This window comes from Anticarsia gemmatalis, chromosome 29 (genome assembly GCF_050436995.1).
Source record: "Anticarsia gemmatalis isolate Benzon Research Colony breed Stoneville strain chromosome 29, ilAntGemm2 primary, whole genome shotgun sequence".
Lineage (NCBI taxonomy): Eukaryota > Metazoa > Arthropoda > Insecta > Lepidoptera > Erebidae > Anticarsia > Anticarsia gemmatalis.
The window spans coordinates 1043792-1059517 of NC_134773.1; the positions used below are offsets into that span (position 1 = coordinate 1043792).

Consider the following 15726-nt stretch of genomic DNA (forward strand, 5'->3'; position numbering starts at 1 on the left):
GATATAGATAACAAGTAAACCTGTAGATAAATCACATAAATAATAATATCTTATCGACAATAGCAACCGATATTTTACCCAAATGATACAGTCACGGATGTAGCTGAAAGATCAAAGATTGATTTTGTAAAGTTATAAATAAACACAAACCCTCTTATTCATAAAAATATATGAAGTTATGAAAGGCTTATAAAGTGTTTTGTTTCTTTCACTCCTTAGCGAAATGAAAAAGAGAAAACATAATATAGTAGCTTTTTAACTAAAATAGGTTTATAGAGTGTTTATGACTATGAGGGTAAGTATTTATAAGTAACAAGTATACCACGCCGCTACCATCGCGTCGGGAGGTCGTGGGTTCGATTCCCACACGGAACAATTATTTGTGCGATCCACAAATAATTGTTTCGGGTCTGGTTGTACTTTGTGTCCGTTGTTTGTATGTTTGTAAAAGTCCCCGCGACACAAGAGCTATTCTTAGTGTGGGAGTTGTCTTTAAAAATAAATAAAGTGATACTTACATGTTCTATGTTTTCGCGTTATTAAAATTTGTGTCTTGAGATGGCATCAAGTCGCTGAAGGTACATAAATACAGTAGTGGTATACGCGGAGTGCGTGTGACGGAGACGTAACAACGACGTGCTTCCGTTCCCTCACACGCACTTCGCGTATACCACTACTGTATTTATGTTTGCATTATTTCAAGGGATTTGTTGCTATATGCATATAGTACTAACTATACGTGCCTGGAACTTAACTTTTTTATAGATATATTCAGTTAAACATAGAGAGGGAATATTACATACATGTAACGGTACAGTCAACCTCGGTAACTTTGAATCATTTGTGTATCATAGACAGTGGGAATTATGAACTAGTTTCGATTATTTTTTCATATGAAACCAACACAATTGATAAAAGTTTATTTTAGTGTTGCAAACTTTTATCAATTGTGTTGATTTCGTATGAAAAAATTGAAAATTGACCTTACGTCAAAAGTCGGTCCCGGGCGTTAATTAAAATAACATTAGTTAAGTCAGATTTCGAGCGGCTCGAACAACTTTGACACTAGGCTGACCACTAACCAAAACTAAGCAAAAGCCGACATTTAGGTTCTAAGCAGGTCCTAACTCACTACATAGTATAAATCAAAGTAGCTTCCCGCGTCTGTCTCTTTGTCTGTATGTATGTATGCCTGGATCTTTAAAACTACTAAACGGATTTCGATGCGTTTTTTTTTATAAATAGGGTGATTCAAGAGGAAGCTTTATATGTACTTATAGAGTAAAAGTTGAACAGGTATTTTCGTAAAATAGCTGTTTAAACCGGGCGAAGCCAGGGCGGGCTATTAGTAATCCAATAAACAGCAAATAGACAATATTATTTAAATCTAAGATGTGTTTGATAACACATCTTGACCTGTAGTTCATACACGGACACTCCACGTGACTTCAACGACCTTTATCTCGACCGATAACAGCGGCTATTGATAATAAACACTGCAATATGCACTTATAGAATTGATTTATATGCAATATCTTACTTTTGTTTCAAAGCAAAATTTGCTTTTTTAATCATATCTGACCTCTATAACCCAGGTAACTGTGTTGTGGAGGTCAGATAGACAGTCGCTGCATGTAAAATACTGGTATTCAGCTGCATCCGGTGAGACTGGAAGCCGACTACAACATATTTGCCACTATAAACAAGTACACTCTCTATTCCTTATCACCATACTATACCATAGTGATAAGGGTTGTCCACCCGTAACATTTCTTTTTACATTTTTTGATTTATTTTTATTATGTCGCATACAAAAATACGTACGACCCAATATGTTTACCCTTTCATCACCAACCCCTATATTTTATAGCCATTTTAGTATAATGTATATGGCAAAACAAGGTTTGCCGGGTCAGCTAGTTAAACTATAACCCTCTTATTCATAAACACACTATAAACCTATTTTAGTTAAAAAGCTACTACAAAATGTTTTCTCTGTTTCATTTCGCAAAGGAATGAAAGGAACAAAACACTTTATAAGCCTTTCATAACTTCATATATTTTTATGAATAAGAGCGTAAGTATTTGATAAACTAACTATAGCTTCCTTTACATCGACTATCATTATTATTACTACACAAGAACAAGGCCACAAAATCGATTATTTTGTAAACAGTATAAAGTCCAAAGTTTTTAGTCATCGTGAGTTGTCAAACTGCACGAAAATGATTACCGACAAAAAACTATGTGTAGTTCATTTCCGTTTTCGGGTGTGTTTTGAGTATGATATCTTTACTTATTAATCTATACTAATATTATAAAGCTGAAGAGATTGTTTGTTTGAACACGCTAATCTCAGGAACTACTAGTCCGATTTGAAAAATTATTTCAGTGTTAGATAGCCCATTTATCGAGAAAGGCTATATATACATCATATACGCTACGACCAACAGAAGCAAAGTACCAGTATTTTTTTTACAAAAAGGGGGAAAAATGTGACTCTTTTATAATGTGACGCAGGGAAGTTGCGCGGGTCAGCTAGTTAGTAATATAACACCTTAACCCTGGTTTCTAAGGTACATTTAGCGGTAGTTTATCTATTCAAAAGCGTTTAAACTTAAAAAACACTATTGAATAGATACTACGATATAGAACGCTATTGAATTGACGACCCTGCAGTGGTTAAGGTGGTCGCCACGCCACTACCACTGCGTCGGAAGGTCGTGGGTTCGATTCCCACACGGAACAATTATTTGTGCGATCCACCAATAATTGTTTCGAGTCGAATTGTACTGTTATGGTCCGATGGGTGGAATTGATCAAAATAAATAAATAAATATTATTGGACAACTCACACTCAAATCCTTTCATAGCAAATGCCTACGTCATAACATCTACCTGCATACCAAATGTCAGCTCGATCCGTCCAGTGGTTTGTGCTGTGCGTTGATAGATCACTGTGTCAGTCAGTCACCTTTGACTTATTTTAGATATGTATTAGAAATAATGATCACTTGTTATAACGGTGATGAAATTAACTGACATTAAATATACCTCTCGGCTATCACTGTATTTTTTATCGCCACGCGGTAAACACGAATTTTGCATGTCATGCTGTGTTTATAAATTAAATAATTCTGTGATTATCATTCTGTCACACCTGGTCTTACCGGTTTATCGGTCAAAGTATAACAACTATATTTATTTTGGACTACTTGAACTTTAGTTTAGACTGGCTGACCCGCGCAACTTCGCCTGCGACACGTAAAAGAGATTGGGTAAAAATTTTCCCCGTTTTTGTAACATTTTTTATTGGTACTCTGCTCCTATTGGTCGTAGCGTAATGATATATAGCCTATAACCTTCCTCGATAAATGGACTATCTAACACTGAAAGAATTTTTCAAATCGGACCAGTAGTTCCTAAGATTAGCGCGTTCAAACAAACAAACAAACAAACTCTTCAGCTTTATAATATTAGTATAGATTAGTATAGAAGTATAGATTTTGGACTTCTTTGTCTTAAATCAAAATCAAATTATTGATTTTAGATAAAATGTTAACAATTATAAAAGTCGTTACAATTATTTAATATACTCAGGCCGTTACAATCGTGCTCACTACGTCATAATCAAAAGAATCATGTGAATGTGACAATGTGTAGTGAGTGAGAGACACAGATATAATGACATCACGTAGTGAACACGTTTGTTATCACACGAGTATAAATCTATACTCCTTCGCATAGAAAACTACGCAAGTCTTCGATAATTACTGTTCAAGCGACTATCGCTATACATAGCGCCTAAATAAGACCCCATGGAAAGGACGACACCTTTAAAATACAAAATCTATACTAATATTATAAAGCTGAAGAGTTTGTTTGTTTGTTTGTTTGAACGCGCTAATCTCGGGAACTACTGGTCCGATTTGAAAAATTCTTTCAGTGTTAGATAGACCATTTATTGAGGAAGGCTATAGGCTTTATAACATCACGCTATGGTCATTAGGAGCGGAGTAGCAACGAAAAATGTTACAAAAACGGGGAAAATTACGATTCTCTTATGTGACGCAAGCGAAGTTGCGCGGGTCAGCTGGTATCCAATAAAAACCGGTCCACCCAATACAAAACTCAGAGACAACAAACAAAAAAATCCTAAAGTTAACTAAAGAATGTACTTTTTTACCAAGTCGGTTAACTAATCAGCCTTGGACTTCAACCATACTATGCAATCTGTTACATTATTAAGTAAAGTTATTGAAATACTTATGATAGTCACACGAACTTTATTTATTAGTACAAATATTTTTAGGTCGCCACGCCGCTACCATTGCGTCGGGAGGTCGTGGGTTCGAGTCTCACATTACTGTGGCTCTGGTTGTACTTTGTGTCCGTTGTTTGTATGTTCGTAAAAGTCCCCGCGACACAAGAGCAATTCTTAGTGCGAGTCTTTTTTTAACAAAAAATTATAATAACAGCTGATCGTTTGATAAGAGGAACTTGTGGCTAAGTAACATAAGGATCGATCTTAAAGGCAAAGCTACGCTTGCCGAGGTTGTTCAATGGATGGGTGAGATTTTATACACAGTTTATAATCGACTGCCTCCATGGCGCAGTAGTTAAAGTCACCACGCGGCTATCATTACGTCAGGAGGTAGTTGGTTCGATTTTCACACGGAAAAAATATTTGTGCGTTCCACTAATATTTGTTTCGGGTCTGTTATTACTTAGTGTCCGTTGTTTGTATGTTTGTAAAAGTCCCCGCGACACAAGAGCAATTAGAGCGGGAATTGTCTCTAAAAAACAATCTATATTAAGACAGGATACTTTTTACCCCGGGAAATATTTGCACACGGACGAAGTCGCATATATTACCTAGTACATAATATATTATACTCACGTGTTCATTGATAATAGACTAGAAACCACGTTTCTACTATCTTTGGTACAAACCGATGTTTATGTTATTCTTATCATTTAGAAATATGGACGGATTTAAATCGGCTCAATATAGATTAAGTTTGGCTATAAATTACGTTAACTAATCCTGATTAAAATTATCCAAAATCGAGTATAGTACAATTTCATCCTCCCTCATTAAGGGAGAAGACCCTTGCCCAGCAGTGGGACATTAATGGGTTAAATTAAGTTTTAGTTTGGATTCCATTCCCGTAGGATTCTTGATCCCATTTATCCCATACAAACCTTGTCTAGGAACTAACATATAAAAAAAGAATTATCAAATTGAGTTTAGTTGTTCAAAAGTTATAGCCAAAACAAATAGACTAACTTGAAACTAATTAAAGTTTTATTTTTGTGATACCTAACTTTAAACAAAGCTAGCAGAAAGCAAAACCGTTATTATAAGCTAGTATTAGTATAGATTAAACCTATTACTGTCCCACTGCTAGGCAAGGATCTCTCAAAATAAAAAAATGGAAGGCTAAATTCCACCACACTGACCAAATTCGGATAAGACATTGCATTCCTTCAAGAGCTGTGTTAAACAACTATCAGACATGTCATTCATCACGATGTTTTCCTTCACCGTTATAACAAAAGAACTATCGATCTAAATAGTAACTTCATCATCATCATCATCTCAGCCGGGAATCGTCCACTGCTGGACAAAGGCCTCCCCCATCGAGCGCCAATAGGACCGGTCCTGGGCCGCCCTCATCCATCGGACTCCGGCAACCCTTTCCAGGTCGTCGGTCCATCTTGTGGGAACAAATCTTGTTTGTGTTGTAGTAATAGTAACTTACTAAATATAAGAATATTATCGCTACATTAATATATTTACAAGGAATATGTGAAATTATCGCGTTTTATCTACATCTTTGATAAAAACATTACATAAATGGATGTTTGAAATAGTTAGAATTATGTAATTACGTCTTATTATTTTTATCTACGAATATTTACATACGCAACATTATGTGAATAGAATTTTCATAATTTTGTGATTACAATAGCTTGATTTAACTATGTGTGTCCGCAATGGTTAAGGTGGTCGCCACGCCACTACCAGTGTGATCAGAGGTCGTGGGTTCGATCCCCACTCGGAACAAATATTTGTGTGATCCATAGATCTGTCTGTCAGCAGGCTGTATCTCATGAACCGTGATAGTTAGACAGTTGACATTTACACAGATTATGTATTTCTGTTGCCGCTATAACAACAAATACTTAAGGAAAATGAAATATTAATGGGGTTCCCATACAATAAACGTGACTTTTTCATATTTTTCTGGTACGGAACCCTTCGTGCGCGAGTCCGACTCGCACTTGGCCGGTATTTTTTTTGTTTAACGCTAACTAATTTAAACAAACAATATGTTTTCTATTTATTTATTCCTCAACTAAAACGTCTTTTCTTTGTTAATTTCAAAACGAATACATAATTAACTTTCAACCTCTCTTTGTTTCAAAAAGGTATCTTTTGACAGTTCATAAATTATATAAAAGGTACGTTTTTTGTTATATATTTTTAAGAAGCTACTGAACAAACGTTTTTTACTTAAATACTAATGAAGACTTTACTATTTTAGACGAATATTATAGATGAGAAACTTTGTATGTTTGTTACACAATCACAACGAAACTACTGAACAAATTTTGATGTCATATTTGTTACAAAAATATTATAAAACGTCGATTAAATATTTCCCGGAAAAACTTCTTGACGAAGTATTTAAAACATCATATTTTTATTATTTACCAGGGTAAAAACCCGCGATTTCGTCCGCCACCTGAATTTTCCTATGGGAATGCGTCATTTTCCCGGGGTAAAAAGTAGCCTATGTCTTTTCTTGGGTATCAAAATATCCCCATACCAAATTTCATGCAAATTGGTTCAGTAGTTTAGTCGTGATTGAGTAGCAGAAAGAGTTACTTTCGCATTTATAATATTATTATGGATTTTGTGTCCCAAGAGACTCCTGAAATGAGGGAGAGGTTGGCTTTCAGTCCACCAGGCTGGCCGAGTGTAGATTAGGGACCGAGTATAATTTTTTATTACCAAGCGTCTCCTTTCTTTTTTGCCTTATCCATCACAGGCGAAAGATATATTAAAATGTCCGATAACCAATATTATCTATATCGTGACATTATTATACATAATTTCTTTGTTTACAAAATTCTTTTTATTTCCGTAACCGACACGACAGTTGTATTTTTTACTAGCTGACCCGCGCAACTTCGCTTGCGTCACATAAGAGAGAATGAGTCATAATTTCCCACGTTTTTGTAACATTATTTACTGGTACTCTGCTCCTACTGGTCGTAGCGTGATGATATATAGCCTATAGCCTTCCTCGACAAATGGGCTATCTGACACTAAAAGAATTTTTCAAATCGGACGAGTAGTTCTTGAGATTAGCGTTCAAACAAACAAACACACTCTTCAGCTTTATAATATTATAAGTATATATTTAAATGCAAATGTATAAAATTAGATTACATTGTTTGAAGGAAAAGCATTTGATATTATGCCAAGTAGAAGTTCATTGTAAACAATAATATAATGCGAAGTTAGTCTTTGTCTGCACTCACTGGTAAATGCGGCCCATGCTACTAATATTATAAATGCGAAAGTTTGTATGTATGTTTGTTACTCTTTCACGCAAATACTACTGAACCGATTACAATAAAATTTGGTATATAGGTAGCTGAAGACCCAGAATAACATATAAGCTACTTTTTATCCCGGAGTTGCCGAGGAATCGGGATTTACACGGGAAGAGTTTCCACGCGGACGAAGTCGCGGGCGGCTTCTAGTACATAGATAAAATCACGCCTATTTCCCATAGCAGGCAGAGAGCAAAGAACGTCACTTGGTACGATCCTTACAAACTTTCCTTGCTTCATTCACATACATACATGTTGTCATACAGGACCGCCGGTTACGAACACATAACCTTTTTGCAACACATCACCGATATGATCTGTGTATGTCTTTTTAGGGCGTCATCTCCCGGCGTTACCATTTACGACCGTATATTATATTTTACTAATCTTTTTTTAGTATAAAAAATATTATTAGAAAAGACCTTTGGCACGCACAATTTACCTAGATTATAATCAAATTCTGTGTATTTCCAAAATAAAGTATCTGTATGAAACAGGTCACCGTCAGCTGTATAAGTCGAGTCACTGATGTTATACATTCTGTATGTTGTATACCTCCAGCCGCGAACTGCGCATACAACACTCTCTACTAAGTTAGACTGTAGTTATAGCATGTACCTATGTTATAAATCACTGTTTAATAAAAACTTAAAAACGAATTAACAGAAAGTCATCGGTTCAAGAACAAACGCATTTATGTGTATTTAATATAAAGGATATCCTTTTGACAAAAGAAATCGCTTTAAGAGGTCATGGCTTTTTGTAATTACTTATACAATTATCATCAGTTTAGCCTTTCGTCCAACTATGTTGGAGTCGGCTTCCAGACTCACCGGATGCTGCTGAATACCAGTGTTTTACATGCCGCGACTGCCTATCTGACCTCCACAACACAGTTACCTGGGTTATAACACGATACTAAGTAAGACTGGTTGTCAGACTTTCCAGCTTTTATCTACTGGTAACAACTGTCAAAGATCTTTGAAAATGACAGCCCAGACCCACAATTTAACGTGTATTCCGGAACTAAAAAACTCGGTATGTCTCATATAGTCATTCATTCACTGACCAACCTCGGCAAACGTTGCTTAACCAGGGAGATCGATTCGCGCGGCCGTTGTTAAGTGAATCACACAAAAACGTTTCTCATACTTTATTTCGTAAATATTTAAGAAACAAAACAAAGAATATGAGGTTAACGATTCCTAACGATATTATAATTACTTAAATCATCTACCTATTATATAACACACTATTTAAACACACACACGGTCATTTCATTGCAAACTAAGCAGAGCTTGTACTATGGAAACCAAATAACTGATAAACATACTTAGGTATGTACTTCTAAATACATACTTATATAGATACATTAACACCCAGGCTCAGAACAGATACTCGTGCTCATCACACAAATATCCCAGGTGGGATTGGAAGCCAACACGCGGCGCTACGGTTAAAAAAATCTAATCAGCGCCTCTTGCGAACGCCTAGGGAACTATATTTGCATTAACACATGCATAATATCACGCCTATTTCACATAGGGCTAGGCAGAGACCAAAGAACGGCACTTGATGCTATATTAAGGCGCCCTTAGCCAGTTGCGCTCACCGGTCGGTAAACGGTCTGTGGGTTAAGCAAATCTTGGCGCGGTCATTCCATAGATGGGTGACCGGATAGTGGTATTTGAGCTGGGCATCTCCGTGCTTCGGAGGGCACGTAAAAAGTCGGTCACGGTTGTTGTCAGTTAAGATAACAGTCGTTAAGCCACGTCAAAGGCCTTCGGGCGGCTTGAACAACTTTGACACTAGGTTGACCAATAACCATACGTTAAGAAGAAGACTATATTCGCAGTACATTTTAAATGTCAACACTCGACTGCAAAGAATGAGAGAGGGGTATAATTTGACCACTAACCATATGATGAATGAAAGAATAGCCCTAATGTTCTTATGCCCAATACTGTCCCACAGCTGGGCAATGTCAGTAGAAGTAGTTAGTTTATAATATAAATAATTTATTTACCTTAATCGCCAAATTAACCTGCAAGGGATGATAAATAATAAATTAATAATAATCTTCTTTAACAAACAGTTAGATTTTTATCAAGTTATATTTTAATAGACCATTTTGTTATTAAATTATTTACTTCGAAAAACAAGTAAGTATCTGATATTTAAATCTGAATCCAAATCATTATTTAGTCTTTAAACACAATTCTATTTGTCCATGGTTTTACCAGTCACACTAGGATCTAGAGATACATTAAAAGTAGTAAAATAACATTGCTTTTCTGGCAATTTTTTAATAGAAGATAACTTGTACTAAAAAACTACTTTTTTTTAGTTAATTTTGTTTGAAACAATGGAGCATGCCCCAAAATTGTTAATATACTTTTATACTTTATAAATAAATATTTTTTAAGCTGAGTCTATCAACATATAACTTGATTTACAAACACCACAAATTAGTACCATCAACCATTTAATTAGTTTATTAGATAATCATCCCTTTGTTAATAATATTAAAACAAATATATTTTCCCTCAATCTTCCTGGAAATTACTTAAAAATATTATTCAAATACAGCTTCAGGACTTTTCAGTCAGAACTTAAATATAATTTAAAGATTTTGAACTACTTATCCAACTAATATTATAAATGCGAAAGTTTGTGATGATGGATGTATGTTTGTTACTCTTTTATGAAAAAACTACTGGATAGATGTTAATGAAATTTGGTACACTGATAGCTTATAATCTGGATTAACACATAGGATACTTTTTACACTGGGAAATCTTTTCACGCGGACGAAATCGCGGGCAGAAGCTAGTACATGAGGACAAAGTTTCGGGGAGAAGCTAGAATTACAGTATTATTATTGCGAAATCTGTTTATTATTCCTTTCCACTGTCACAGCTAATTTGGTCAACCTAAATAAAGTTTGTTCCTATATCCAATCATAGTAAAATCATATGAATAATATTTGACACAGACCAGACACAAAATTATACTCCTAAATAAAATCAGAGGCTATACAAAACATAAGTTAAATAACTTTATCACTACAAAATCTGCATCTCCCATACTTTTAAACAAAATTGCCAACAACAAAAAAAAATACACACATCAAATTGTTTCCTTTGTTAAACAAATCAAGTGATAAATCAAAATGATTTATATCTAATTGTTTTGAAATTATCTTAACCTTGTGAATGACATTCCTTATTATTATTGTCTAATTGTTATTGTAGTGGCTGATTTAATTTTATCCCAAGTTCAGCACAGGTCAGACGTGTTATTTGTCCAGTAATTATTTAATTAACTAACAGTCAAATCAGCTACTCTAGGAATGTCAAAAACTGCTTTTAGTTTCGAAATACTGGTCAACAGAGCCCAAGTTTGGTATTTCATTTATAATATTAATATATTGCTCCTGTGTTAGCATTAATAATGATTAAGAATGTTACTATGTTATGATTATGATTAGGAATTTAACATAGCTTAAGATTTTATGTTTTTAGATTTATGTCTCCTACAAATATTATAAATATGAAAGTTTGTAAGGATGGATTCATGAAAAAACTATCAAGTGGATTTTAATAACATTTGATACACAGATAGTTTAAAACCTGTATCATTACATAGGATACTTTTTACCACTGAAAATCTTTTCACACAGACCAAGTTGCAGGCTGAAGCTAGACATATATAATTTCAATATTATGAAAGAAAGAATTTAAAATAGCAGCATTCTAGATCTCCATTCTACATAAACAACTTTTGTTTTGATTTTCATCAATAAAATACCAGCATTGACATTCTCTATGGTATAAAAAAATAAAGTTGTGTAAACAAAAACAAAAGTATTTTTTTCTTTACAAAATATTTGCATAGTGACTAAGTATTTGTTTCAGGTCTAGTTGTACTTTGAGTCCATTGTTTGTATGTTTGTTAAAGTTCTCACAACAAAAGATAAGATTTTTCTTTGTGTGAAACTATATTTGTGTATCTTTTATTATAATCTAGAATTACCTGAAAAATGCCTAAACACCTAAATCTGATTTACCAAAGCTTGTTTTGAAGTTAAGAACTGTATAATCAAAAGTTATTGTACAGTGTGTGAAAAACAGAGAGTATTTAACTTATATTAAACTAAGCCTAATGTGTTTAATATATGTGTATGACAATATTACAAGGGAAATTTAGAACAATACATTTCTGATGAGAATATTCAATGATTTAAAAGAGAAAATACAATAAACTTCTTAATTCATTATATGCATGTTTATTTTGGCCTCAAATCTTGTGAAAAGTCTAATAACCTCATTAGTTAATGTAATAAAAATCTCTTGTTATTTTTGCATTAACAACAAAACAAAGTCCGTCATAATATTTTCCCGCTACTTTGTGACGTGCCAACCATAGTGTCATAAAAACATTGTAATTATTTTTTTAGATGTTGATATGATATCATACAGCCTAATAGAAAGTTATTCTTTGCAACGAGAATGATAGTGCGAATATTATTGGATTAGTTTAGTCGTAACAGCTGACGGGTATTTTATAATCCTGTATTACGTCCAAATGTGTTTTTATCGAGCTGTTTTGACGACATTATTGCAATAAAACTTTCGAATGTTTATCAACCGGCCGAACGCCCGACATCCGCCTGTAATTCCGTGTCAAAGGTATTAAATAACGATTAACGCGTAGATTATCGAAGATATAATCCTTTTATCACTAATCTATCACAGATAAAACAGTATCCAACCAACAAAATGACTCATAATCGGTACCTTGTGCCATAACCTATGCAATTATTTTTTTAAACGCATCACATATTGCTCAAGCTGAGAGATCTTCTAAAACGTGTTAATAACATGCGTCTTAGCCTATTGTCCTATAGAAATCAAGTTATTTTTTATTATTTACAATTCACACATTTTTATAATAATAAAATTATTTACCTCGAAAAGTTTCAGCAGAATGTTTACGTAAAGCCTCCTGACGCCCAAGGATTTTCCAATTGATGCGAGGAATATTATGCACAATATTAAAAGTAAGAACGGCGTGTACAATATAGATATAGCGACGGACACGAACGACATTATTAACGCCATCTTGAAGACTGATTGATTTAATTGAGTAATTTTGATAACGAATGAAAAATCACCGGGTCATTCATTCGTGGAATGTCAGAAATGTCAATACCACGTTTTATTATTGCTTTTAGGACGGGAGATAATTTATTGTTAACTTAATAAATTATTTTTTAAATGTTACGTAACATATATACACAAGCTATAAAACAAAACTTATATAAATGAGTGCTATTTATAACACTCGAACGAAAAAACCCTTTTTGAGAAACTTTGTTACAAATACGTTTCGTTCTTGCTATAAATTTAAACATTCCAGGTAAATTTCCTGTGTTATTATTAGATATTTTTATATTTTTCTGTATTTAAATGTTTGATAGTAAATAATAATAAAAGAACATTAAAATTTTGATAATATTTCAATGATTTAAATAAAATAAATACGTTTTAAAACGTTTCTATTGATTATATTATTTTGACGTAACAATTTTCGCTACTGTCAACCCCAACTTGATATAACCTCCACAGTCAAGGGAATCTTGGGATTTTTCAATAAATCCTATTTGGATTTTCGTATCCCAATTAACAAATAAATTAAAATGTCGGACCTTCCCTACGGACCTCCAGTGCGAGTATCGCCACTCATCAGGGTAAATACATTTATATTGATAAAAAATCATGTTTCATATATTATGCCATTATGTAATAGTGTTTTCAGACGTAAATTTTTATTTCAGAGTGATTTAAACTTTTTATTAAAACTATATGTGTAAGGAGGTTGATAATTTCTATTTTATAAATCTAAACAGCCAGTGCTTTTTAATTTTTTAATGGAGTATTTTTCCCAACCTCACTAATCACTGTGGGATGATCTCAACAGGTATTTCTTCGGAGTATATCTAAGTTTTCATTATGAGTAGTGCTGTTATAATGTTAGAAGTGATTATTTATTGCAATCCTAAACATTACAGCCTACAATATATGCACATACCTACAAGTTTATTTTAAATGCAACTGGCCTGTTATCAGTAAGTCACTTTTTAAATGTAAGTCAGTAGGCTGTCTAAAAGAAATCAGTGCCCTATTCTGGTTTATAACAGTTTCAATAGTTCTCCACAAATAAAAAAAAGTATTTAGCTGCTAAAATTTGTTGATTAAAGTAGAATTAACTACTATTCTATAATTTTTCCCTGTCGTAACCAAAGATGCAATAATGGCATTAGCTTTCAATTTGTTTAGGAAGTCATTCAAGGAATACAATAGTTAAATATCTTTGCCTTCTATGTATTCAGCGCACTTCCATACAATATTAAGTATAGAGCTCCCCCTAAACTTGATATAGTCTTGTACCAATCATATTTTTTACAATCCAACAAGTTTCAATCATCCAGTCCTCTTTTGGGGACCATTTCTGAAATCTTCCATATTTCCATGGTGTCTCAAAAACTTTTTGCTCAAAAGTATATTTCACTCATTCCAGTTTGGCCGTTGGTCATTCCTCGGCGCGGGTATCCTGTATGGAGCCTTCCACCAGAACCGTCTGTCCAAGAAGGAGGCCAAGTTCCGTGAGGTAGAAGCCAAGGAGAAGGTTATCCGTGACGAGAAGATCGCCAAGGAGAAGGCACTAGCAGCTGCTGGTAATTAATTTGTATATTATTGGTTGCTAGATCAGGAATAAGGATTAGTAGGTTGTATGTTAACATGTGTAGTTTAACATTGCCACAAATTGGGTGCCAAAAAATGGTTGGTGTAACGGGGAAGATGCAAAAAAGATGGCTGGATAACTTAGACGCATTCCTATAAAAATGGCGAGACATGACAATGGGCTGAGAGGACCTGAAAACTGAGGGGCCTCAACAGTAGGACAAATACAGAGGATATTTTTAAAAAGACTTAATAGTGGAACTTTTCGTCATCATCTTCAGCTTATCCCAAGTAAGATAGGGTATAATAGAGTACAGTGTTAAAGATATTTTCAAAAGTGCAAATTCAGGAATCTGACACAAAGCTTGGGTTTGCCAGATTCTAATGCAACTGCTTGACTAGGCAGAGATATTTTTCCATTTCTTATGACAGATTTAAAATGCAATTTTTCTAATAATTGAATTTCTTACAGCACAAAGTTAACAATAATTGACAACTTATTTGTGAATTTAATGTTAGTTGTATTAAGGTATATTTTTTCATATTCAAAAATACCAAAATATCCTATGTTAATAATGTGGAAAAATCATTTGTTTAAACATATTACTCTGGAATCTCCCACCAAAAATTAAAATGAGTACATGTTCGTCCATTTTTTATTTTCGGGAATTGAACCCGAGACCTCATCATCACTTGTAGGTTACACTACCGACCGCAAAATGCAGTTATATATGTATTTCATTACTTTATTCTCTCTTTACAGCCGAACTGAAAAACCTTGAAGACATGGTGACCGCCAAGAAATGAACATAAAACAAGTTAGTTGTTAAGTAAATAGTATAACATCCATCTTGTACAGTGTTGCCAGTTGAAACACACGATGGCAACATTATTCCATCATAAATTATGTATTTAAAACATTATAGGTGATTTAATATTTTGTTGTTTTATTTCACTTATTGTACTTCTTTGGACTCTGCTAAGCCTATGGGAAATAAGCTTGAATTTATTAATGTTTGTTGCTTTTTGTACGAAGATTATTTCTCATAAGGGTTTTGTTAATAAAATATATTTGTATTTCACGAAATACCAACTTTCATGTTTACACATGCATACATGCATAATATCAGGCTTTTTCCCGTAGTGGTTGGCAGAGACCAGACAATACTACTTGGTACATCCTAATTTGCAAAAGTACAGAGCTTCGCATAATCTGGTGTGACGGTATACAAGACCGTCAAGCCTACGACCTAAAGTTACTTACTCCGGACAATCACTGAGACATCCTGACAGAAAGAATAATAACAGTTCTAACATATTTTTATGTATCGATCCGAGATTTTAACGTAAG

At 33.9% G+C, this 15726-nt stretch overlaps 2 protein-coding genes across 8 annotated transcripts in view; one reads left to right on the plus strand and one right to left on the minus strand.

Annotated features, from left to right (window-relative positions):
* Positions 1 to 12778, minus strand: part of Gpat4 (Glycerol-3-phosphate acyltransferase 4) — a 39276-nt gene extending 26498 nt beyond the window's left edge. For 5 of the 7 annotated variants that reach the window (XR_012960201.1, XR_012960200.1, XR_012960199.1 and 2 more), the window contains exons 1-2: positions 12600 to 12778; positions 9656 to 9673 (exon numbers count right to left, since the gene is read on the minus strand). Coding sequence is in view for 4 of the 7 variants with exons in the window: in XM_076133473.1 (XP_075989588.1) it covers positions 9656 to 9673; positions 12600 to 12752 (171 nt within the window). In the remaining 3 variants the exon portion in view is untranslated. The remainder of the gene's footprint in view (positions 1 to 9655; positions 9674 to 12599) is intronic. The other 2 variants (XM_076133475.1, XM_076133474.1) reach the window with 1 other exon arrangement.
* A 442-nt stretch (positions 12779 to 13220) lies between these two features.
* Positions 13221 to 15312, plus strand: ATPsynE (ATP synthase, subunit E). Its single transcript, XM_076133401.1, has 3 exons — positions 13221 to 13381; positions 14212 to 14368; positions 15139 to 15312. The coding sequence occupies exons 1-3, from the start codon at positions 13331 to 13333 to the stop codon at positions 15180 to 15182; spliced, it is 252 nt and encodes an 83-aa protein (XP_075989516.1). The 5' UTR covers positions 13221 to 13330; the 3' UTR covers positions 15183 to 15312.
* Positions 15313 to 15726: the final 414 nt, after the last annotated feature.